General features: G+C 43.1%; 1 protein-coding gene across 2 annotated transcripts in view; it reads left to right on the top strand.

The window, feature by feature from the left end:
• The window catches only part of LOC137335897 (glycerol-3-phosphate acyltransferase 4), a 90,853-nt gene that overhangs the window by 12,803 nt on the left and 52,252 nt on the right, over nt 1-25,798 (top strand). The window contains exons 2-4 of one of the 2 annotated variants that reach the window (XM_068001412.1): nt 13,769-13,838; nt 15,396-15,693; nt 24,808-24,882. In XM_068001412.1, coding sequence (XP_067857513.1) covers nt 13,769-13,838; nt 15,396-15,693; nt 24,808-24,882 — 443 coding nt within the window. Of the gene's footprint in view, nt 1-13,768; nt 13,839-15,395; nt 15,694-24,807; nt 24,883-25,798 lie in introns of those variants that run through there. The other variant, XM_068001414.1, reaches the window with a different exon arrangement.

Below are 25,798 nucleotides of genomic sequence, written 5' to 3' on the forward strand. Positions count from 1 at the left end.
TTCTTTTTCAATATTTATCAACTTCCCTTTTAAAAGCTATTCTGGATTCTGCTTTCACCACTTTTTCTGGTAGAGAATTCCATGTCTAAATCCTCTGCATTTAAAAAAAAATTCTAGCCTCCTTTTGTTCTTTTGGTGATCATAAATTTATGTGCTCTAGTTATCAACTCACTGACAGTTGGAAATAGTTTTCCCCGATTTGCCTTATCAAAGCCTCTCATAATTTTGAACCCCTCTATTAGATCTCCACTTCATCTTCTTTGTTCTAATGGAAAGTGCCCCAGTTTCTTCAGTCTCTCCTCCTTATCTCTGGTATCATGGTGAATTTCTTCTGCCCCCTTTCAATGGCATTAACATCCTTTCTGAGGTGAGGCACCTAAAACTTGACACAATATTCTGCACTGCAGTTTAATCAGTGTTTTGTTTAGGTTTAGTATTACATCTTTGCTTTTGGACTCTACACGCCTATTTATAAATCCTATGATTTATGAGTTTTAAAAGGAGTCCAGAGTGATACGAAGGTATGAGGAGTGAGTTGGCTATGATAGATTGGGGAGCTTCATTAAAAGGCATGACAGTGGATAGGCAATGGCTAACATTTACGGAACGAATGCATGAATTGCAACAGTTAGACAATCTTCTGGCAACTTTATATGACTCCTCTTTGGATCCAATACTATCCTTAATTTCTTTTGTTAGCCATGGTTGGGCCACTTTTCCTTTTGTGTTTTTGCGCCAGAAAGGAATGTAAAACTGTAGGTCCCTTACAGTCAGAAACGGGAGAATTTATAATGGGGAACAAGGAAATGGCAGAGCAATTAAACAAATACTTTGGTTCTGCCTTCACAGAAGAGGACACAAATAACTTCCCAGAAATGCTAGGGTCTAGTGAGAAGGAGGAATTAAAGGAAATTAGTATTAGTCAAAAAATAGTGCTGGAGAAATTAATGGGACTGAGAGCCAATAAATCCCCAGGGCCTGATAACCTGCCTCCCAGAGTACTAAAAGAGGTAGCCATGGAAATAGTGGATGCATTGGTTGTCATCTTCCAAAATTCTATAGATTATGGAACAGTTCCTGCAGATTGGAGGGTGACAATTTTAAAAAAGGAGGCAGAGAGAAAACAGGGAACTACAGACCGGTTAGTGTAACATCAGTAGTAGGGAAAATGCTAGTCTATTATAAAGGACGTGATAACAGGACACTTAGAAAATATCATTGGGATTAGACAAAGTCAACACCGATTTATGAAAAGGAAATCATGTTTGACAAACCTACTGGAGTTTTATGATGATTTAACTGGTAGAATAGATAAGGGAGAACCAGTGGATGTGGTATATTTGGATTTTCAGAAGGCCTTTGATAAAGTCCCACACAAGAGGTTAGTGTGCAAAATTAAAGCACATGGGATTGGGGGTAGTATACTGGCATGGATTAAAAATTGGTTAACAGACAGAAAACAGAGAGTAGGAATAAATGGGTCTTTTTCAGGGTGGCAGGTGGTGACTAGCAGGGTACCACAGGGATCAGTGCTTGGGCCCCAGCTATTCACAATATATATCAATGATTTGGATGAGGGAACCAAATGTAATTTCCAAGTTTGCTGACGACACAAAACTAGGTGGGATCTTGAGTTGTGAGGAGGATGCAAAGAGGCTTCAAGGTGATTTAGACAAGTTGAGTGAGTGGGCAAATACATGGCAGATGCAGTATAACCTGGATAAATGTGAAGTTATCCACTTTGGAAGGAAAAACAGAAAGGCAGAGTGTTATTTAAATGGTGATAGATTGGGAAATATTGATGTACAAAGGAACCTGGGTGTCCTTGTACACCAGTCACTGAAAGCAAATATGCAGGTGCAGCAAGCAATCAGAAAGGCAAATAGTATGTTGGCCTTTATTGCAAGAGGATTTGAGTCTAGGAGCAAGGATCTCTTACTGCAATTATACAGGGCCTTGGTGAGACCACACCTGGAGTATTGTGTGCAGTTTTGGTCTCCTTACCTAAGAAAAGATATACTTACCATCGATGGAGTGCAGCGAAGGTTCACCAGACTGATTCCTGGGATGGCAGGACTGTCATATGAGGAGAGATTGTGTTGACCAGGCCTATATATTCACTCGCGTTTAGAAGAATGAGAGGGGGTCTCATTGAAACGTATAAAATTCTGATAGGGCTAGACAGACAGACTTTATCCAGGGAGGATTTTCCCGATGGCTGGGGAGTCCAGAACCAGGGGTCACAGTCTTAGGATACAGGGTAGGACATTTAGGACTGAGATGAGGAGAAATTTCTTCACTCAGAGGGTGGAATTCTCTACCTCAGAAGGCTGTGGAGGCCAAGTTACTGAATATATTTAAGAAGGAGATAGATAGATTTCTAGACACAAAAGGCATCAAGGGGTATGGGGAGAGAGCGGGAATATGGTATTGAGATAGAGGATCAGCCATGATCATATTGAATGGCGGAACAGGCTCAGAGGGCTGAATGGCCTACTCCTCCCATTTCCTGTGTTTCTATGATGAGACATGGGTCTGTGCCTGCGATTTCTCACTGTGATTTCAATTATGTCAAGTGGAGAAAAAGAAAAAAATCAGACCATTAATTGTAGTAAATATTTGTATTGTATTCGGGACCTTTCATTTGCTGTGTGATAGCAGGGATAACCCCTGCCCCCTGATGAAGAGCAGGAAAAGGAGCACTAACTATTGACCATGTCACAATCCAATAGACAGGCAAACCATGAATTGAGGTATGTGGAGCAACAAATCTGCTGAAGGCCATGGTTGAAGAGGTATGGGCTGCAAATAGTTCCTTTGAGTTGCATTGCCGCTAAAGTATGGTATAATATTTAGTGTTACAGTAATGTGTACAGTAAAATATCAAAAGAGCTATAATTTAATCTTGGTTTTAGTTTTTGGAAGAGCAAAATTGCAAACTTTAACAATTGTATATCTGAACTTTGAGATTACATTACAGCTTTAAGCGAGCTCCCTTTTTTTAAAAACAGTACAGTACATACTGTTTCAGTGATATTCATAGTTGGGGACAGTTGGTCATGTTGTTATGTGTGTTGGCAGTGGCTGTTCTTGTGTCCAACATTCTTTGTGTTTGATCAAATTAGGGTATTGATGCGTTTATTTATTATCAAAGATTCTGTAATTTGTTAATTGGAAATTCTGTATCCATTCTATTGTATGTTTTCACAGTCACAGTGGCAGTTTGAGCTGAGACAAGGCCAGTGTTTTCTACACTCACAAGCTTATGATTTTCAACTCATCAAAATTAATGGGTAGAACTCTTGGGCTGGTGAGCACAAAAGCAGAAAATTCCTGTGCAAACGCCCTGCATTTCTTTCTCAAAAGTTATGACTGAATACTACCCTTGCAAACTTGAAGTAATTTTTTTCCCCTGCCAAATAAAAGGCATTGACTTGTGTTGGGTCACAGTTCCACCAGTACTTCAACCAAGTGACCAATCTTCATGAGTGGCCCATAGAGTGGGCATAGGCCCATGAAGGGCAGGACATCATGGTCAGCTTTAAAGAGCAGGAGTTAAGGGCAAATTTTTAGATTGGATGGAATGGGGTATTGCTGTCCCACAGGGCTCTGTTTTGGAACTCTGTTCACTGTGTACATCAGTGATTTGGATATATGGCTAAAGGATGTGGTGGCCAAATTTACAGATGCATCTAAAATAGGAGGCATAGTAATTAATTCTGAGGACCAAAGGAAACAGCAAGGGGATATTGACAAGATTGTGGAATGGGCAAAATGTTGTCAGGTGGAATTCAATGTCAGGAAGTGTGAGGTGGTACATTTTTGGTTTTAAAAAAATCATGATTACTTTGCGGGGAGGTTGGGTGATGTGGAAGAGCAGAGGGATTTGGGTTCACAAGACGTTAAAAGCAGCTGCTCAAGTGGATAAGGCCATTAAAAAGGTTCATGTTACACTGGGTTTTATGGTAAGTGGTATAGAATGTAAAAGTCGAGACGTAATGGTGAATTTATATAAAACCTTACAAAGGCCACAGTTGGAGACCGTGTGCAGTTTTGGGCCCCACATGATAGAAGGATGTTTCGGCGATCGAGAGGGCTGCAGCACAGATTCACCAGGATACTGCTTGGTATGAAATACAAATCTGAACGTAGGAACAGGAGGAGGCCATTCAGCCCCTCGAGCCTGTTCCACCATTCAATGAGATCATGGCTGATCTGTATCCTAACTCCATCCACCTGCCTTGGCTCCATATCCCTTAATACCGTTGGCTAGCAAAAATCTATCGATCTCTGATTTAAAATTATTAATTGAGCTAGCATCTACTGTTTTCTGTGGGAGCGAGTCCACACTTCTACCACCCTTTGCATGCGTGGTCTTTGTGATGCAGACGATATGAGGTCAGAAGCTCAGCTCAGGGTCAAGTGGGGCGCAGAGGTTGCAAAGTCTGGTTCAACTGAGAAAGTGACCAGGAAGGGAGCGGGGAGGAAATTGGACATGAATTTAAATTTGAGGTTAGGATCAGATCAGCCATGATCTTATTGAACGGGGAGCGGGCAGGAAATTGGACATGAATTTAAATTTGAGGTTAGGATCAGATCAGCCATGATCTTATTGAATGGCGGAGCAGGCTCGAGGGGCCGATTGGCCTACTCCTGCTCCAATTTCTTATGTTCTTATGAAGGGGGATGGAGTTTGTGGCAAGGGCTGAAGGCGATGGATTTGGTCTTCCCAATGTTTAACTGGAGGAAATTGTGGCTCATCCGGGTCTGGATATAAGGCAATCAGTCTGACGATACAGATGCAGTGGAGGGGTCAACAGGAGAGAAAAAAAGAAAGAACAAACTTATATTTATATGGCGTCTTTCACGACCTCAGGACGTCCGAAAGCGCTTTACAGCCAATTAAGTACTTTTGAAACATAGGCACTGTTGTTAGTAGGAAACGCGGCAGCCAATTTGCATACAGTGAGCTCCCACAAACAGCAGTGAGATAAATGGCCTTTTTTTTAGTATTGTTGGTTGAGGAATAAATGTTGGCCATGATACCAGAGAGAACTCCCCTGTTCTTCTTATAGTGCCGTGGGATCATTTACGTCCACCTGTGAGGGCAGACAGGGCCTTGGTTTAACATCTCATACGAAAGATGACACCTCCAACACTGCAGCACTCCTTCAGTACTGCACTGGAGTGTCATCCTAGATTTTGTGCTGAAGTCCCTGGAGTGGGACTTGAACCCATGACCTTCTGACTCAGATGAGAGCGCTACCACTGAGCCATGGCTGACACTAGACACTGTGGAACTTGATTCTGTCTTTGGATAATGTTGCCAAGGGCAGCATGCAGATGTGGAACAGGAGGGAGTCAAGGATAGATCAATAAATAATCTAACGGACAAAAATGCTTTGTTCTTGTCACAATCAGCATTTCTGAAAAATCACTTGTAGTGAAGGTGTTTGGGTAACTCTTAAGCAATTGATGCTCAAATTGGAGTTTTTGGTTGTGCTACGATATATCTCTTGACTACTGTTCTTAGCCAGGAATAGTTGGTTGCAGTCTCATGCTGTTGTACTGTGCTCTGTAGTCTCTCGGTACCTCTGGGCACTTCTTGCTCTCTCTCATGCTCCACAGCCAGATTTTTTGCTATGTGTTGTGTGTACTTCAGTGTATGCTTCAGCCATGTACACAGTTCTAGTGTTCCCTCAGTCTGGGTGCAGCGTTGGAGATGCACCATAGGAAAGAAAAAATTCTACTTAATGAAAGCACTGCTAGGGTTCTATTAACATTCATACTTGGTCATTCACAGGGCTGCACAGAGGAGTCCCGTGTCTCCTGGTAATGTGGATTTCATTTCGTTCACCTGAGGAAGGAGGAAGCCTCCGAAAGCTTGTGAATTTAAAATAAAATTGCTGGACTATAACTTGGTGTTGTAAAATTGTTTACAATTGTCAACCCCAGTCCATCACCGGCATCTCCACATCCTGGTAATGTAACATTGCAGCAGAAGGGATGATGATTATTGACTTGTGGTTACCTATGATTATTGTCAATCTGATCATTCTTGGCTGATGTCAAGTTATATAGTACACTATTTTGGAGAGACATTAGACTGGTAAGTATAATGTATTTGCATAAACCACCGGTGCACATTGCCATGTCACTAAGCTCTCTGAGCAGATTTTATCGGCTTTTATCCTACACTTCCACTCGTGATGTTTTTTCCTATCTGTTTATGTCTCTTCTCCCACTACTGCCAGCTGCCTTCAGGCTTCGTGCTGAAGCTGACAGTAAGGACAAGCTTTTTGTGGCCCTGAGGTGACTTACTGTCCAGTTTCTCCCTGCAAGGGTGTCACTTAATAGTTTCCTGTTCTGGGCTGCTGGAGGTTGAGTAGTTGTGTGGGGACTGGAGGCATGAGTCTACTTTCTTAACATCTTATGCCACAGAAAATTGTTACAGCAACATACTTAGAGCACCTTGATTTGTAAAAGTTTTAAACCGACCTTTTGGAGTACTTGAATATTTCTGTTGCAACACAGGCATTTTGCTGGTTAATGTTAAATTAGTCTCCTCACAGTCAAGCTTGCAGAAATGTTTTACTGCTGAGCAAATGCTGCTGTATTTGTGGAGGCTTGAATAGTTCAAGGCACATTTTAGATCTCAATCTCAGTATCCGTTACTGAACAGCTGTCACCTGTTTTGCTTAACTGTTCATACAGATCCCGTTGGCACATGTCATAAGCAAAAACAAGAATCTAATCAAGCAAGCTTTAGGCTTCTGTTTTCAACCATCAGTGAGTATAGCTCTTCAGAGACTTGGTTAATAATAAGGGTAGTTAATTCCAGTCAAAAACATACCTGGTTTAAGTGTAGGATTCCGGCAGCTGAATCCCTTCTTGCTTAGAGATTGTAAAGAATTTTAGTGGAGCAAACATTAATTCACCTTTGTATAGCATATAATTGTCAATTCAAGTACAAAGTGTTTTAAAAATGTTATTGTTTAACAGAGTGGTAACCTCCTCATATTCTAGCTCGGCTTCTCGATGTAAAGATGTAATATACAGCAGATGACAATAACACTCAAACCCATCCCATGAGGCTGCTTGGCAGGTGGTGATGTGGATGTTGCAGGCTGAGCTCTCAGCCAATCCACAGAAGCTAGCGGTTTCCGCACTGGCTGCCTTTACAGTCCATCCCTCCATATTAGGAAGGTTTATGGTCAGCAGCTTGCTTTGATACTGGTACTGTAAATCTGCCCCATGATAACGGGATGAATTTGCAGCAGCCGCTTGCACATTGCTGTAAACAGAGCCCGAATACAAATAGTCCACTGACAAATAACCAATCAAAGACAGCGGCACCTTTAAGAAATCAAATTAGTTGTGCCTTAGATTTATGCCTTTCTGGCATTGAATCTTTAAAAAAAAATTTTTTTTAATATTTGTTCATGGGATGTGGGCGTCGCTGGTGAGGCCAGCATTTATTGCCCATCCCTAATTGCCCTTGAGAAGGTGGTGGTGAGCCGCCTGCTTGAACCGCTGCAGTCTGTGTGGTGAAGGTTCTTCCACAGTGCTGTTAGGAAGGGAGTTCCAGGATTTTAACCCAGCGACGATGAAGGAACGGCGATATATTTCCAAGTCGGGATGGTGTGTGACTTGGAAGGGAACGTGCAGGTGGTGTTGTTCCCATGTACCTGCTGCTCTTGTCCTTCTAGGTGGTAGAGGTCGTGGGTTTGGGAGGTGCTGTTGAAGAAGCCATGGCGAGTTGCTGATGAAGGGAGTGAATGTTTCGGGTGGTGGATGGGGCGCCAATCAAGCTGGCTGCTTTGTCCTGGATGGTGTCGAGCTTCTTGAGTGTTGTTGGAGCTGCACTCATCCAGGCAAGTGGAGAGTATTCCATCACACTCCTGAATTGTGCCTTGTAGATGGTGCAAAGGCTATTGGAGTCAGGAGGTGAGTCACTCGCCGCAGAATACCCAGCCTCTGACCTGCTCTTGCAGCCACAGTATTTATATGGTTAGTCCAGTTAAGTTTCTGGTCAGTGGTGACCCCCAGGATGTTGATGGTGGGAGATTTGGTGATGGTAATGCCGTTGAATGTCAAGGGGAGGTGGTTAGACACTCTCTTGTTGGAGATGGTTATTGCCTGGCACTTGTCTGGCGTGAATGTTACTTGCCACTTATGAGCCCAAGCCTGGATGTTGTCCAGGTCTTGCTGCATGCGGGCTCGGACTGCTTCATTATTTGAGGGGTTGCAAATGGAACTGAACAGTGTGCAATCATCAGCGAACATCCCCATTTCTGACCTTATGATGGAGGGAAGGTCATTGATGAAGCAGCTGAAGATGGTTGGGCCTAGGACACTGCCTTGAGGAACTCCTGCTGCAATGCCCTGGGGCTGAGATGATTGGCCACCAACAACCACTACCATCTTCCTTTGTGCTAGGTATGACTCCAGCCACTGGAGAGTTTTCCCCCTGATTCCCATTGACCTGTTTTGTCCCTATTGTCATCTTAAGACTGCCTCACAATCTTTTCCACAATTAAAGATGGGAAGCCAAGAAGCGTACTTGATTTTTTTCCCACTTTTCACACAACTTGGAAAATGTTTAAATATTTACAGCATTTTATCAGTGTACAAGATACATCTTTTGATTTCCTTCCAATTTTCTCCATTCTCCTCTCTCCTGAAGTTGCTGACTCCCTGGAGCACAGCTCATTGTGTGCTGGCAGCTTCCTGGTACCTCATTCAAGTGACCATTCTTCATGTGTGCCTAGATAGTAAGTAAGGAATCTTACAACACCAGGTTATAGTCCAACAGTTTTATTTGAAAATCACAAGCTTTCGGAGGCATTCTCCTTCGTCAGGTGAGTGATTGTGATTTTCAAATAAAACTGTTGGACTATAACCTGGTGTTGTAAGATTCCTTACATTTGTCCACCCCAGTCCATCACCGGCATCTCCACATCATAGATAGTAAGTGTTAATGGGTTCTTTTATTGTGGGAGGCATGGCAGCTGAGCCCATCCTGACCTCATTCAAGGTCGACAGATGTGCACTGTCCATTAGAAGCCACTGGGTAATGCTTGGTACAGGAACCTGAGCTAATTTATTTCACCGCCTAGTCCGCGGAGGGTGCTGAGGGCAGCTACTGTACCCCTACTGCTACTTAGACTGAGAACAGCTAACTCAATAGAAACCATGGGTCAAACTTGGGGCCTTTCTGGCCCTTGTAGCTTAGCAGTATGCATGTGTGCATTTAGCCGCTGAAACTACTGCTTTTAAAAGTGAGGTTTAACTAGCTCCTTGCCTTTATGAGAAGAGTTAAATTCGGGGCTACATTGAAAGGTGCAACATTGCTTTAAATGGTTTTGACAACAGCACCAGCTGGGGAGAAGACAAATCAACTTCCTAAGACACTAAGAATAGGTTTAAAAGCGGATGAAATTCAATGTGAATTGTAGCTAGTATCCCCTTTGTGACAAGCATGCTTTCTAGATCCCATTGGTTGAATAAATGCAATGCTTGAATGTTTGGGATGCTGTGCAGCAGGGTGAAAATAATTTGAATCAGTGTCCCGTCTGCCTGTGGGACAGGAGCTAGGAAACAATTGCCTGCTCCTGTACTAGCCCTAGAGATGACTTAAATGCACAGAAAAATTGTCAATGGCCTTAATTATTCTTGGAGTTCGATCTTTAGCTTTGAGCTAACCTTTAATTAAGGTATTAAATAAGATTATTTTCATTTTTCAATATTCTTGCTGATTTGAGTAAAAAGTTATCAGTGCTGGGGATTGGAATATTTTCCCATGTTCACGTTTCAAAAGATAATTGGATATATATTTGAAAACGAAAACACTTGCAGGGCTATGAGGAAAGAGCAGGGGAGCTGGACTAACTGGATAACTCAAAGAGTTGGTACAGGTATGATGGGCGGAATGGCCGCCTTCTGTGCTGTATGATTCTAAGCACCCAGTGTCTGTATCAAGCGCTCCCAAGTCTGGTAAAGTATTAGTTGGATGAAGAGCTTTAATTCCACACTCTGAAGAACTCCATACTGTGTGACATTTTTCCTCTTTCCACGTCATCCAGCCTATAGCCGCCCTAAGTAAGCAGGATTGGTGATTAGTTCTAAATTAAAAGCAGTTTTGAGTAGTGAAATTGTATCCACTAGAAACTGGATTGAGATTGTCCCAGACAGGATACTTGTGGGATTATTAAGTTGCTTTTATACTTGGACTATCACTGCATCAAGCGAGTAATTTCTGTGCATCATTCTCTTGCTTTTAGACTGAGACTGGGGAGTCAGTCTCTGTAGGTGAGTTCGGCTCTGCTTTTATACAGAAATCCAAAGAGAGCAATTGTGTGGGACAGAATCACAGACTCACGTATTTGTCAGCCAGTGATGCGGTTTGTTTCTAGAATCTGGGCATATTTACATCGCTTGAGAGAGGCTCACATGCTTGCACTCCTACATAGTGTCAAAGTGCCTTTACAGCCAGTAGGGATTTTCATCCCATCTCTCTGGGCTGTGTTTGAAACCTGCTCCTAGAGAAGAAAGACAATGTTCGGGCTCAAATCAGTTTGGAGTGTGTGAACTTTAAATGTTTAAACGAGTTTGATTTGAAAGGCAGAGATTTGGAGAATATTGGTGGGTTTGATGTAATATGCATGGACAACAGAGTTATGGATGAGTTAGAAGTTTATGGAGGGTGCAAGATGGGAGGTCGGCCAGGGGATCAATGGAATAGTCGAATCTGGAGGTGACAAAAGAATGGATGAGGATCTTGACAGCTGAGGCCTTGAGACAGGAGCAGAGATGTTAACTCTTCATAATTTTAAAAATCTCTGCATTTCACTCAGCTGGAAATGTGAAATTGATGGCAAACAATAGGATGTTACCCGGGAGTTGTTAAATCTCTTTACATTTGCACCTTGATGTTGCAGATAGCACCAGGAGTGCCAGCTAGCGATCTTAGCATAGCCTTAAGGCTACAATGTAAAATAAAGATGTGGAGATGCCGGTGATGGACTGGGGTTGACAATTGTAAACAATTTTACAACGCCAAGTTATAGTCCAACAAATTTATTTTAAATTCCACAAGCTTTCGGAGGCTTCCTCCTTCCTCAGGTGAATGGTGTGGAAATAAAGAGACACTGGTATTGCATACACTTGGGTAATCAGTATTTAATTACATTGTCATTCGCAAATTTGTTCTGCCTTGCGTAATGCTTTCAGTAAAAGACAGTCAACTGTTTGTGAAACAGTTGGCTTTGTTTTTAAGAAGGAGGAGACATTGATGCAGCCAATGGCATGATGAAGTAATTAGGCTGCTGTACTGTATTTTTTTACATTTAAAAAAGGTATGTTAGAGCCACATTGCAATGCACCTGGTGGAAAGCATGATTCTCCCAGCAGTGAAAGTGGTGGGATTTGTTCAGTTTGGGAGCAAACTCTTCCCAGAATTGAGCCAATTCGAACTCTTCTGTCATCTATCCATAAACAATTACTCTTTTAAATATCAGCAAGTCAGTCAGCATTTGTGGAGAAAGAAACAGAGTTAACGTTTCAAGTGGAAGACCTTTCATCAAAACTGGAAGATGTTAAAGAGTTATCAGTTTTTAAGCAAGTACAGAGCCAGGGAAAGGTGGGGGAGGGAAGGGGAGGAAAGAACAAAAGGGAAGGTCGCTTGCCATTTTATTTTCCTGTCCCACTCTGACCTCTCCTCAGCCTCTTACACTGTTCCAATCAAGCTCACCGAGCAGCACCTCGTCTTTCAATTAGGCACTTTACAACCTTCCGAACTCAATATTGATTTCGATAACTTGAGACCATAAACACTGCTCCCGCTTTGTTTTTGTGGGACTGCAGCTGCTGATTATGGTTCTGCTGTTGCCATTTACAGCTCCTCTAGATCCACCTTTTTGTTTCTTAACTTGTCCCATTACCACCCTCCTTTTGTCATTTAATCACTCTTGCCCTCTACCCTATCACAGACCTTGCCTAAAGAGCACCTAAAAATTGTTTTTGAATTAATTCCACCAATGGTTTAATTCGTAATGCACTGCATGGTGTGATATTGAGCCATACAGCCCAGAAAGTCTCAGGCCTGTGTTTGGCTGATTATAGTTGGGCCAATAATTTGCCCACAGCACCCCTAGGCAAAGGTCAGCCACAGCTTCCGCTCCCATGTGCTATCCAGTGATAAAGCTGGAAAGTATACATATGTGGATGTTGAGTGAGACAGGATTGGACTTGGCAGTGATTTCCCTTATGTCTCAATAGCCTATCCAAACTGTGTGTCAAAAATAGCTAATTGGACAACGGATAACGTGCCTGTGCAACTCAATAAAAGTCAGTACTTTCTGGAGAGGAAATTTGTTGGGGAGGTTTTCCAAACGTCACAGAAGCTCAGGACATGTGTCCACATAGGTACACTTTGAGACACCACTGGATAGCACATTGAAGCAGAAGGTGTGGTTTACTTATCCCTCCATTGCACTGAATTCCAGGATATTGACCCAGTGACGATAATGGAACAGCGATCTATGTCCCAAGTCAGGATGATGTGTGACTCGGAGGTGATGGTGTTCCCACAACATTGCTGCTCTTGTCCTTTTTGGTGGGAGAGGTCGCGGGGAGGGAGATGCTATTCAAGTAACCTTGGTGAGTTGCTGCAGTGCATCCTTCAGATTGCACATGCTGCAACCACAATGCGCTGGTGGTGGAGGGGGTGAATATTGCATCCAATAGCAGGAGCACTGATCTAGCAAATTGCTCTGTACTGGATGGTGTTGAATATTCCATCACACTCTTGACCTGAGTCTTGTAGATGGTGGTGAAGTATTGAGGAGTCAGGAAGTGAGCCACTCATTGCAGAGTACCCTGCCTCTGACGTGCTCTTGTAGCCATGGTGTTGATACGGCTACTCCAACTCAGTGTTTAATTGAAGCATCAATCACCCAACCTTCCAAGAATAGTTGGGGGTTTACAGCTGTGTTGATTCTAGCCCTAACCCTAACCCTAACCCTAATGCAGTGCATCTCTCTGCAGTTGGCAGATTGTTTTATTTGAGGTGAGGGTTTTTTTCTGTCTTTAAAGTTTAATGTTGAGATCCTCCAAAGACTTGGTAGGTAAATTTACTGCACATTGTGAAACTGAGCCATGCAGACCAAGAAGGTTCAGTCTCCAGTCTGTACTGAGTTACTTGACCTCAGTCAGGCTGTTGATAGGGGTGCTAGGGAGGAGGTGAGAAAATCACCCAGGGTTCCCGCTCCTGATTACTTTCCTGTGATTCCCTGCAGGAAATGTGTGTTGTATATCCATTGGGTAAGTACAGAGTAAGATTTGACTGTAATGTTGACCTACACTCACCATCCAAGAGTGATAGCCACAAAAAGCACTGATATCCGTATACAAAACCTCTGACATTTATATAATACACCTTGAGGGCAGACCTATATCTGGCAGTGAAAAAACAAGTTGAGATGGCGCACACATCCCTGGGCCAGGAGCAGCACCTTCAGCTGTCCCAGTTAAATCTGCCCAATGGACTCGGTCACTGCTCCAATCTTGTGTTCTTACATCCTGGCTGTTATCAAATGTGACCTCCACCATCTGAAACAAATTGAATAAGTATCTGGGCCTGAGATCAGCTGTTCTGACACAAAGACCGTGTCATCAAATGCAATTTTTGTCTTCGGTGATATCTCCTCTTTGTGTCCTTTGTGATAGGGTGCACTAGTCCAATGTGTGTTTCTGCTTTATCTTTCAGTGGGCAACACTGCGGATAGAAAGAGGAGTCCGGGAGAGGAAACACCTGATTTATAAAACCAATTCTAATGGTAAGTACCAAGTGGTGACTGTACTGCCACCTTGATCACGTGTTACAATGATGGGGAGGCGAGGGGTCGTCACCACATGTGATTGAGCAAGCTTTATGGTTTGCGATGGGTTAGTCTAGAGTAAAGCAGGAATGGACTGATCTGTTAGGGAGATCATTCTCCTATTTAACAGTTGGGATCAGGCATTATCAAGGGGTAGGAATTTTCAATAACAGTAAATAAAATTTGCTAGTATTGTTGAATCTCACTATTCAGCTACAATCAATTAAAGAAAACAAGGCTCACTTTTTGGAACATTGTTTAATGTCCGATGTCCTGGCATTAAGCTGCTGCAAAGTGAGGTCATGTAAGAAAGTATGGAGCTAGAAAAGGCCAATCGCTAATCAAGCCTCCATCCAGAGTTCATGTATAATTATTCAGTCAGGGACATACTTCCCCTTAGCCAACCCTGTAGCATATCTTGATCTTTAAGGAACATTAAGTTCCTTCCCCTGTGTTAATATCTCCCTTAACAGATACTGATTGATTATGAGTTGCACCAGGTAAGGTTGAATTTTGAGCATGATAGTCAGCCTGATTTATTTATTCTTGTGTGTCAGATGCTAAATGTGCAGCTTTGACAAGAAAGTAAATGACTCCCATTTCAAAATGACTCCCATTTCAAAAATCCTTAGTGTAAAATTTTCTCTTTTTGCAACTTGAACTAAACAAGAAAGCAAGTTGTTAGTAGTCGGTGTGGAATGTAACCGGGTTTGAAGGCTCCCTGAAGACCTGGTTATATTCCCAGGTGACATGAGGAAAAACTTTTTTATGCAGCAAGTGGTTAGGATCGGGAATGCACTGCCGGAGGGAGTGGTGGAGACAGATTCAATCATGGCCTTCAAAAGGGAACTGGATAAGTACTTGAAAGGAAAAAAATTGCAGGGCTACGGGGATAGGGCGGGGGAGTGGGACTAGCTGGATTGCTCTTGCATAGTGCCGGCATGGACTCGATAGGTCTCCTTCCATTCTGTAACCTTTCTATGATTCTAGGTGAGTAAAGGCTGGAGTAGCAGTAGGACCAGCAGCCCAGAAGATCTGTTCCCTTCCCTTCTCGATCTGTACATAGTTGATCTCAACATGACAGCATTTGTGATGCTTTGAATAGCCTCAGCATCTGTGGGCTAGAGGGGGAAATTTTAGCCAGTGCATTCATGGCGACATCTGGTGAAGTCAGGATCAGCCTTGATGCAGTCCACAGTCGAAAAGCTATCTGACACTTAAGCTCTATGCTTACATATGAAGAACAGGTACATGGGCAAAGATCTACCCCTGTGTAATCATCGTCAAGTAAGAATCTTTAGAAGAGACAGAAAATTGAAAATAAACAAATGTTGTTTATGTTCATCAGTCTTCAGGGTGTCCAGTTTCAAGTACATTAAGAGCCAAGTGAAACAACTGAACAGGTGGATTATGTGTCGGGTTCTCTGCATAACCATATAGTTTAGGCAGTGTTTGCCACCAGCGATGCCAAGGTCACAATGGATGAAGTGTACAGTGTTTGTCTCTCCTCTCTAGGTATTATAGTGAAGGAGCCCACGTCTCTGGAGGACGAGATAAAGCAGATGCGACGGAGCGGGAGCAACAAAGCCCTGGACAGTCGGGAGTTTGAAATGTCTGATATCTTCTACTTCTGCAGGAAGGGAGTCGAGACCATTGTGGACGATGAAGTAACAAAACGATTTTCTGCAGAGGAGTTGGAATCTTGGAATTTGATGACAAGAACAAATAATAATTTTCAGTACATCAGCCTTCGCCTGACTGTGCTCTGGGGGCTGGGCGTCTTTGTACGGTACTGCTTTCTACTCCCATTGAGGTAAGCACAAATTTGTCACATGATGTTGCTCCCAGTTGCTGGTCCTAGTCTGATGAGATGAACTCGTGCATTGCCAGGTCTCTTCTCCACGGTACGTTGCCCTTGACATTTGGAAAAACGCAGTGGTATAAAATGACAAGGAATCTCTTGCAAATTCTTCGAGTTCCTCCTCCAGTTGTTTATGGGTAGTTTTGTGCTAACTTCTGGGTGCTAGATTAATGTTGTCTAATTGTGACGTTTCAATTGGAAACCGTGTCCCTGGTACAGGGAGGAGAGAAACACAACTACCCAATGATTCTGCTGGAAAGTGCAAGTGGACAGCAGGTTTGGTTGTGATGCCCTCCATGGTTGAACAGCTTACTGGCGCTCACTGTTCCAAATTTTGTCCACTCCATTTCCTTTCATAGAATTATAGAATCATAGAAAGTTACGGCACAGAGGAGGCCTTTTAGCCGGTCGTTTCCGTGCCAGCCGAAAAAGAGCTATCCAGCTTAATCCCACTTTCCAGCACTTGATCCGGAGCCCTGTAGGTCACGGCACTTCAAGTGCTCACCCAAGTACTTTTTAAATGAGTTGAGGGTTTCTACCTCTACCATCCTTTCAGGCAGTGAGTTCCAGACCCCCACGACCTCTGGGTGAAAAAATTTCTCCTCAGCTCCCCTCTAATCCTTCTACCAATTACTTTAAATCTATACCCCCTGGTCACTGACCCCTCTGCTAAGGGGAATAGGTCCTCCCTATCCACTGTATCTAGTCCTATCATAATTTTATATACCTCAATTAAATCTCCCCTCAGCCTCCTTTGTTCCAAAGAAAACAAGCTCAGCCTATCCAATCTTTTCTCATAACTAAAATTCTCCAGTCCTGGCAACATCGTTGTAAATCTCCTCTGTACCCTCTCTAGTGCAATCATATCTTTCCTGTAATGTGGTGACCAGAACTGTACGCAGTACTCAAACTGTGGCCTAACCAATGTTTTATGCAGTTCTAGCTTAACCTCCCTGCTCTTTTATTAGCCAAGGTATATAATATAGGAAAGTATCCTGTATGCCTTTTTAACCGCCTTATCTACCTGTCCTGCTACCTTCAGGGATCTGTGGATATGCATGCCGAGGTCCCTTTGTTTCTCTACACCTTTCAGTATCCTCCCATTTATTGTGTATTCCCTTGCCTTGTTTTTCCTCCCCAAATGCATTACCTCACACTTCTCTGGATTGAATTCCATTTGCCACTTTTCTGCCTACCTGACCAGTCCATTGATATCTTCCTGCAGTCTACAGCTTTCCTCCTTACTATCAACCACACGGCCAATTTTTGTAACATCAGCAAACTTCTTGATCAAGCCCCCCCCGCCCCCACCACATTCAAGTCCAAATCATTAATGTATACCACAAAAAGCAAGGGACCGAGTATTGAGCCTTGCAGAACCCCATTGGAAACAGGCTTCCAGTCGCAAAAACACCCGTCAACCATTACTCATGCTTCCTGCCACTGAACAAATTTTGGATCCAACTAGCCACTTTCGCTTGGATCCCATGGGCTTTTACTTTTTTGACCATGTGGGACCTTGTCAAAAGCCTTGCTAAAATCCACGTACACTACATCAAACACGCTACGCTCATCGACCCTCCTTGTTAACTGCTCAAAAAATTCAATCAAGTTAGTCAGACGTGAAAATCCATGCTGGCTGTCCTTGATTAACATAGGAACATAGGAACAGGAGTAGGCCATTCAGCCCCTCGTGCCTGCTCTGCCATTTGATAAGATCATGGCTGATCTGTGATCTACCTCCATATACCTGCCTTTGGCCCATATCCCTTAATACCTTTGGTTGCCAAAAAGCTATCTATCTCAGATTTAAAATTACCAATTGAGCTAGTATCAATTGCCATTTCTAAATGACAATTTATGCTGTCCCTCAGAATTGATTCCAATAATTTGCCCACCACCGAGGTTAAACTGACTGGCCTATAATTACTCGTGCTATCTCTTTCTCCCTTTTTAAACTATGGTACAACGTTAGCAGTCCTCCAATCCTCTGGCACCACGCCTGTAGCCAGGGAGGATTGGAAAATGATGGTCAGAGCTATTTCCTCCCTTGATTCTCTTAACAGCCTGGGATACATTTCATCCGGGCCTGGCAATTTATCTACTTTCAGAGATACTAAACCCCCTAATACTTCCTCTCTCACTAAGTTTATCCCATCCAATATTTCACACTCCTCCTCCTTAACTACAATCTCTGCATCGTCCCCCTCTTTGAAGACAGATGCAAAGTACTCATTAAGAACCCTACCCACATCTTCTGCCTCCACACATAGGGTTACCTTTTTGGTCTCTAATCGGCCCTACTCTTTCCTTCATTATCCTGTTGCTCTTAATGTATTTATAAAACATGGGTTTTCCTGAATTGAACTTGCCAGTATTTTTTTCATGCCCTCTCTTTGCTTTCCTAATTTCCTTTTTAATTTCACCCCTGCACTTTCTATATCCCTCTAGACTTTCTGCAGTATTGAGCTCTTGGTGTCTGGAGGATGAGATAGCAGAGAACTGCTAATGGCCATGTAATAATATCCCTGGGAAGAGGGGGAGAAATTGAGAAATATCATTTTTAAAGATGCTGCCTAAACTTTTCACTTGGGTGGATTGAGAGTTAATTAGAAAAGCCCATTATCACCTATGCTTGGGTTAGATTTCACATTCGTCCTAAATAGGAAAAAGCAATGTTCAAGCTGGTCTTGGTAACCAACGTTTCAGCAGAGAATGAAGGAGATGATCGAGACCTTAATCATCTAGTGTTAAAGTATGGACTTGAGTTGGAGTACATTCAGAGTCCCATACCTAATTGTAAAAAGTTAAATTTACAAAGTTTACCCGTAATGGAGCAGAGCACAGCACTTTGTGCCCAGTACTTTTTTGTTTGAAGGAGAAAGTGAGCACTGGGAATTGGGATAAGCACCCTGACAGCGCGACGGTCACAGTCTCAGGATATGGGGTAGGACATTTAGGACTGAGATGAGGAGAAATTTCTCACTGAGGGTGGTGAACCTGTGGAATTCTCTACCACAGAAGGCTGTGGAGGCCAAGTCACTGAATATATTTAAGAAGGAGATGGATTTCTAGACACAGAAGGTATCAAGAGGTATGGGGAGAGAGCAGGAATGTGGTATTGAGATAGAGGATCAGCCATGATCATATTGAATGGCAGATCAGACTCGAAGGGCCCACTGGCGTACTTTTTTTTATTCGTTCGCGGGATGTGGGCATCGCTGGTGAGGCCAGCATTTATTGCCCATCCCTAATTGCCCTTGAGAAGGTGGTGGTGAGCCGCCTTCTTGAACCGCTGCAGTCCGTGTGGTGACGGTTCTCCCACAGTGCTGTTAGGAAGGGAGTTCCAGGATTTTGACCCAGCGACGATGAAGGAACGGCGATATATTTCCAAGTCGGGATGGTGTGTGACTTGGAGGGGAACGTGCAGGTGGTGTTGTTCCCATGCGCCTGCTGCTCTTGTCCTTCTAGGTGGTAGAGGTCGCGGGTTTGGGAGGTGCTGTCGAAGAAGCCTTGGCGAGTTGCTGCAGTGCATCCTGTGGATGGTACACACTGCAGCCACAGTGCGCCGGTGGTGAAGGGAGTGAATGTTTAGGGTGGTGGATGGGGTGCCAATCAAGCGGGCTGCTTTATCTTGGATGGTGTCGAGCTTCTTGAGTGTTGTTGGAGCTGCACTCATCCAGGCAAGTGGAGAGTATTCCATCACACTCCTGACTTGTGCCTTGTAGATGGTGGAAAGGCTTTGGGGAGTCAGGAGGTGAGTCACTCGCCGCAGAACACCCAACCTCTGACCTGCTCTCGTAGCCACAGTATTTATATGGCTGGTCCAGTTCAGTTTCTGGTCAATGGTGACCCCCCAGGATATTGATGGTGGGGGATTCGGCGATGGTAATGCCGTTGAATGTCAAGGGGAGGTGGTTAGACTTTCTCTTGTTGGAGATGGTCATTGCCTGGCACTTATCTGGCGCGAATGTTACTTGCCACTTATGAGCCCAAGCCTGGATGTTGTCCAGGTCTTGCTGCATGCGGGCTCGGACTGCTTCATTATCTGAGGGGTTGCGAATGGAACTGAACACTGTGCAGTCATCAGCGAACATCCCCATTTCTGACCTTATGATGGAGGGAAGGTCATTGATGAAGCAGCTGAAGATGGTTGGGCCTATTTTCTATGTTTCTATGACAAGCGATGGTGGAGACAGAGGTACGACATTGCCATCACTAGCGGGAGGATTGACTACAGAATTGAATAGGAAATGTGAACCGAGAAGTGTATAATGGGAAAAGTTGGCACAAAAGTGTAACTAAAAAACTTGACCACAGGAAGGATGGTTTTAGAGAGGATGTACATGCAGACACAAGATTTTTAATAAAACCTATTTATATATATATATATATATATATATATATATATAGATATATAGTGTGTGTGTATATATATATATATATATATGTGAGTGGGATGGTACAAGTTAGGATCTGGGCAGCAGAGTTTTGGATGAGCTCAAGTTTATGCCAGGTGGAGGATGGAAGGCCAGCAAGGAGAGTATTGTAATAGTCGACTCTGGAGGTGACAACAGTATGGATGAGACTTTCAGCAGCAGATGGTCTAAAGCAGGGGCAGAGACTGGCATTGTTACAAAGGTGGAAGTAGGCGGTCTTTGTGATGGAGACAATATGGGGTCGGAAGCTCTGCTCGGGGTCAAATAAGAATAGGTTGCAAACAGTCTGGTTCAGCCTGAGTCATTGCAAAGTTTTATAACAACTTAATTTGGTGTTCGTCACCATGTTTCCTGTTAGAAATTTTACATGTCTACACTGGATATTCCCATGTGTTTGGCATTACCGGTCACTTCTGTAAGTGGATTAGAGTGCACCTTTGCTTCCTAATATCGAGCTAAATAACAGTGACCCAGGCATTGTAACAATAGACCCTTGCTTGCATGCACTGGATAGTGTGACCTCAAATGTGCCGTAGCTACCAACGACAAAGGTAAAAAGAGGAATGAGGTCCCGCAAGCACAATATAAGGAGTTAGGAAATAAGTTAAAAAGCAGGACCTCAAGGGTAGTTATCTCAGGATTGCTCCCAATGCCACTTGCTAGTGAGTATAGGAATAGGAGAATAGACCAGATGAATGCGTGGCTGGAGGGTTGGTGCAGGAGGGAGGGATTTAGATTCCTGAGGAATTGGGACCGATTCTGGGGAAGGTGGGACCTGTACAAGCCGGACGGGTTGCACCTCAACAGATCCGGGACTAATATCCTCACGGGGTTTGCTACTGCTGTTGGGGAGGGTTTAAACTAGAGTGGCAGGGGGATGGGAACCTGAGCAGGGAGTCAGAAAAGAGTAAAGTTCAAAGCAGCAAGAGAGGGGAGGACCCAGGGGAAATTTACAATACAAATAGCTGTTCAAAAACAAGTGAAAGGGAAAAGCGTAGAGCACCAGAAAGAGAATGTACTTTAGGCACTACAGATAAAGTGAAAACTAGAAGGTGTAAAGCGATTAACCCAGCATCAAAGCTGAAGGACAGGCTAGGGTGTGTGGCCCAACTAAGAGTTCTATACACAAATGCACGGAGTATAAGGAATAAATGAAATGAACTACAGGTACAAATTCAAATTGGAGGATATGACGTGATAGCTATTACTGAGATGGCTGCAGGATGGTCAGGATTGGGAACTAAATATACCGGGTTATAAGGTCTACAGGAGAGATAGGGAAAATGGAAGAGGGGGAGGAGCAGCCTTAGTGATTAGAGATGAAATCACTTCAATGATAGAGGAGCTTATAACGAGAGGTAAGCAGCCAACAAAGACCTGATGGGTTGAATTGAGTAATAGGAAAGGATCTAAGACTATAGTGGGAGTTGTGTACAGGACCCCTGGCAGCAGCTCTGAAGTGCTAGATTATATAAATGCAGAGATTTGACAAGCATGGAACAAAGGCATAGTGGTCTTAATGGGGGACTTTAACCTTCACATAGATTGGGAAAAGCAGACGAGCAACTGTCAGAAAGGTAGTGAATTTCTTGAGTGTGTCTGGGATAGTTTTCTACAGCAGTATGTCCTAGAGGCAACAAGGGGGCAAGCCATACTAGATTTAGTAATGAGTAATGAACCAGATTTAGTTAACAGCTTAACTGTACGCAAACATCTATCCAATTGCGATCGTAACATGATCGAGTTCTAGGTAGTGTTTGAAAGGGAAAAAAAGTGAATCAGCTGCTAAGATTCTAGACTTGGGTAAGGCTGACTTCAATGGGATGAGACAGAGACTGTCCACAGTAAACTGGGCAAATCTGTTAATGGGTAAAACGATCAGTGGGAAATGTTTAAAGAAACATTTAACGTGATACAGAACCGGTTTATACCTGAGGGGCAAGAACTCTACTTGTCAAAAAAAACAGCCATGGACAAGTAAAGAGGTAAGAGACAGTATAAGACATAAGGAAAGGGCATACAAAAAGGCAAAAAATGGCACACATCAGACAAAATACAAAGATCAACAAAGGGTTACATAACAGATAGTAAGAGCTGCAAAGAGAGAGTATGAAAAGAAACTTGCAAGGGATATCAAAACCAATACAAAGAACTTTTATAGTTACATTAGGAAAAAGAGGGTGGTCAGGAGCAGTGTTGGCCCCTTAAAAACTGAAAGTGGGGATATTGTCATTGACAATGGGGAAATGGCGGACATGTTGAACAATTACTTTGCGTCAGTATTTACAGTAGAAAAAGAGGATAGCATGCCGGAAATCCCAAGAAAACTAATATTGAATCTGGGACAGGGACTCAATAAAATTAACATAAGTAAAGCAACAGTAATGAAGAAAATAACAGCACTAAAGAGTGACAAATCGCCAGGACCAGATGGTTTCCATCCCAGGGTTTTAAAGGAAGCAGGTGAGCACATTGCAGATGCCCTAACTATAATCTTTCAAAGTTCTCTAGATTCAGGAACTGTACCTCTGGATTGGAAAATTGCACATGTCGCTCCGCTTTTTAAGAAAGGAGAGGGAAATTGGGGAATTTTCGACCAGTTAGCCTAACATCTGTTGTGGGGAAAATGCTGGAGTCTATAATTAAGGATAGGGTGACTGAACACCTCGAGAATTTTCAGTTAATCAGAAAGAGCCAGCATGGATTTGTGAAAGGTAGGTCGTGCCTGACAAACCTGATTGAATTTTTTGAAGAGGTGACGAAAGTAGTGGACAGGGGAATGTCAATGGATGTTATTTATATGGACTTCCAGAAGGCATTTGATAAGGTCCCACATAAGAGACTGTTAGCTAAGATAGAAGCCCATGGAATCGAGGGAAAAGTACGGACTTGGTTAGGAAGTTGGCTGAGCGAAAGGCGACAGGGAGTAGGGATAATGGGTAGGTACTCACATTGGCAGGATGTGACTAGTGGAGTCCCACAGGGATCTGTCTTGGGGCCTCAATTCACAATATTTATTAACGACTTAGATGAAGGCATAGAAAGTCTCATATCTAAGTTTACCGATGACACAAAGATTGGTGGCATTGTAAGCAGTATAGATGAAAACATAAAATTACAAAGGGATATTGATTAGGTGAATGGGCAAAACTGTGGCAAATGGAATTCAATGTAGACAAATTTGAGGTCATCCACTTTGGATCAAAAAACGATAGAACAGGGTACTTTCTAAATGGTTAAAAAGTTAAAAACAGTGGATGTCCAAAGGGACTTCGGGGTATACGTACATAGATCATTGAAGTGTCATGAACAGGTGCAGAAAATAATCAATAAGGCTAATGGAATGCTGGCCTTTATATCTCGAGGACTAGAGTACAAGGGGGCAGAAGTTATGCTGCAGCTATACAACACCCTGGTTAGACCGCACCTGGAGTACTGTGAGCAGTTCTGGGCACCGCACCTTTGGAAGGACATATTGGCCTTGGAGGGAGTGCAGCGTAGGTTTACTGGAATGATACCCAGACTTCAAGGGTTAAGTTACGAGGAGAGATTACACAAATTGGGGTTGTATTCTCTAGAGTTTCGAAGGTTAAGGGGTGATCTGATTGAAGTTTATAAGTTATTAAGGGGAACAGATAGGGTGGATAGGGAGAAACTATTTCCGCTGGTTGGGGATTCTTGGAGCAGGGGGCACAGTCTAAAAATTAGAGCCAGACCTTTCAGGAGTGAGATTAGAAAACATTTCTACATACAAAGGGTGGTAGAAGTTTGGAACTCTCTTCCGCAAACGGCAATTGATACTAGCTCAATTGCTAAATTTAAATCTGAGATAGATAGCTTTTTGGCAACCAAAGGTATTAAGGGATATGGGCCCAAGGCAGGTATATGGAGTTAGATAACAGATCAGCCATGATCTTATCAAATGGCGCAGCAGGCACGAGGGGCTGAATGGCCTACTCCTGTTCCTATGTTCCTAGAACCGAGATGAGGAGAAATTTCTTCACTCAGAGGGTGGTGAACCTGTGGAATTCTCTACCACAGAAGACAATGGAGGCCAAGCCATTAAATATATTCAAGAAGGAGATAGATATATTTCTTAATGCTAAATGGATCAAGGGATATGGGGGAAAAGCAAGAACAGGGTACTGAGTTGAGACGATCAACCATGATCCTTTTGAATGGCGGAGCAGGCCCGAAGGGCCGAATGGCCTACTCTTGCTCCTATTTATCTATGTTTCTACTAACATTTTTCATCTTGATAAGTGCAAAATTCATAAAGGGAAATAGTCAACTCATCACATCCTTTTGGAGATCCTTCTTGAAGGGCATCCAATGATGTGACTGAGAAGGAGCATTGCATATGTCTTCAGAGTGACTATTGAAGCAAGAGGACCTATAACTTGGAAACTTAAGGGAAGAAGTGTCTGATTTTGTCTCCTTTTGGAGAGGGTAAAGAGTTTTGAAAGCAGTGTTTTTCTATTTGGATGGATTTCCTTACAGCAAGACTCCTAAGATTTAAATAAGGGATGTGTACAGAGGGATTTAAATGAGGGATGTGTAAAAAATGATTTTTGACTATGCAACCTGCATTGAAACCTAATTGTGTGACTTTCTTGTTTTTTTTTAGGGTTACCTTGGCAATTACTGGCATTAGTTTGTTGGTGATTGGAACGACTATTGTGGGATGTTTACCAAATGGCTGGTAAGAGTGTAGTCTATTACTATGACCAGAACAGGACTTTTGTAAGTCTGGTCACATCTCTGACATCAAATTTCTTTTCTTTCTCAATTTTCTACTGCTGCTTCTTCACTGAAGATGTTGGGCTCCAAGTCCAGAGCTCTGATACCATGCCAAAATGGCCAGTCTTCACACATGAGCTTAGGTCATGAGTGTTGGCAAATATTCATTAGTGGAGGTCATCACAACTGAGCCCGAGCCTGAGCCTCACCTTGTTTGATGTCTGCGTAGAGGGCATCACAACTTAGTTCAATCTCATCCTCACTTGTTGCTCACACATGCATTTTCTAGCAGTGTGGATTTTACTGGATTGTGATCAGGAGAAGGAAGCCTGACTGATTTTCCACTCCCTGAACTGTGCCACTGAGGACACTTGTACCCCAACTGGTGCGTCAGTTGAAACCCTGGTATCATTCACGTTCAGTCCTGTTATAATTAAAAGTCTAAAGGATTTGGTTTGGACCTAAACTCCATCTCCGTTGGGTTGATCGAACTTTTGTTATTTCTACTCATTTTAATCTCTCAATGCAATCTTTGTACTTCTTCAGAGGGAAAGTTGATCCTTCAAAAATGTTCACTCCCTTTAGATCGAGTTAGAGTTTGCTGCATATGGTCCTATCCAAGCTCTCACTTATTTCATGAGGGTGCTCGATCTATTTTTCATTTAACATTTGTAAGAAGGCCATGTTTGGTGAAGACCATGACAGACACTACGATTATCCTGAATGGGAATGGTGGAGATTGCAGTCTGCAATTTGGAGTCGTAATAGACATTTGTCGTCTTAACTCTCCTTTCCCATCTAGTGCACTTTTCAATAGGAACTGTGGCTGATCTTTTTGTACCCTCTCCAACTAAGGGACAGCGAGACCAATTGTGATG

The sequence above is a fragment of the Heptranchias perlo genome, chromosome 20 (genome assembly GCF_035084215.1).
Source record: "Heptranchias perlo isolate sHepPer1 chromosome 20, sHepPer1.hap1, whole genome shotgun sequence".
In the NCBI taxonomy this organism is placed as follows: Eukaryota; Metazoa; Chordata; class Chondrichthyes; order Hexanchiformes; family Hexanchidae; genus Heptranchias; species Heptranchias perlo.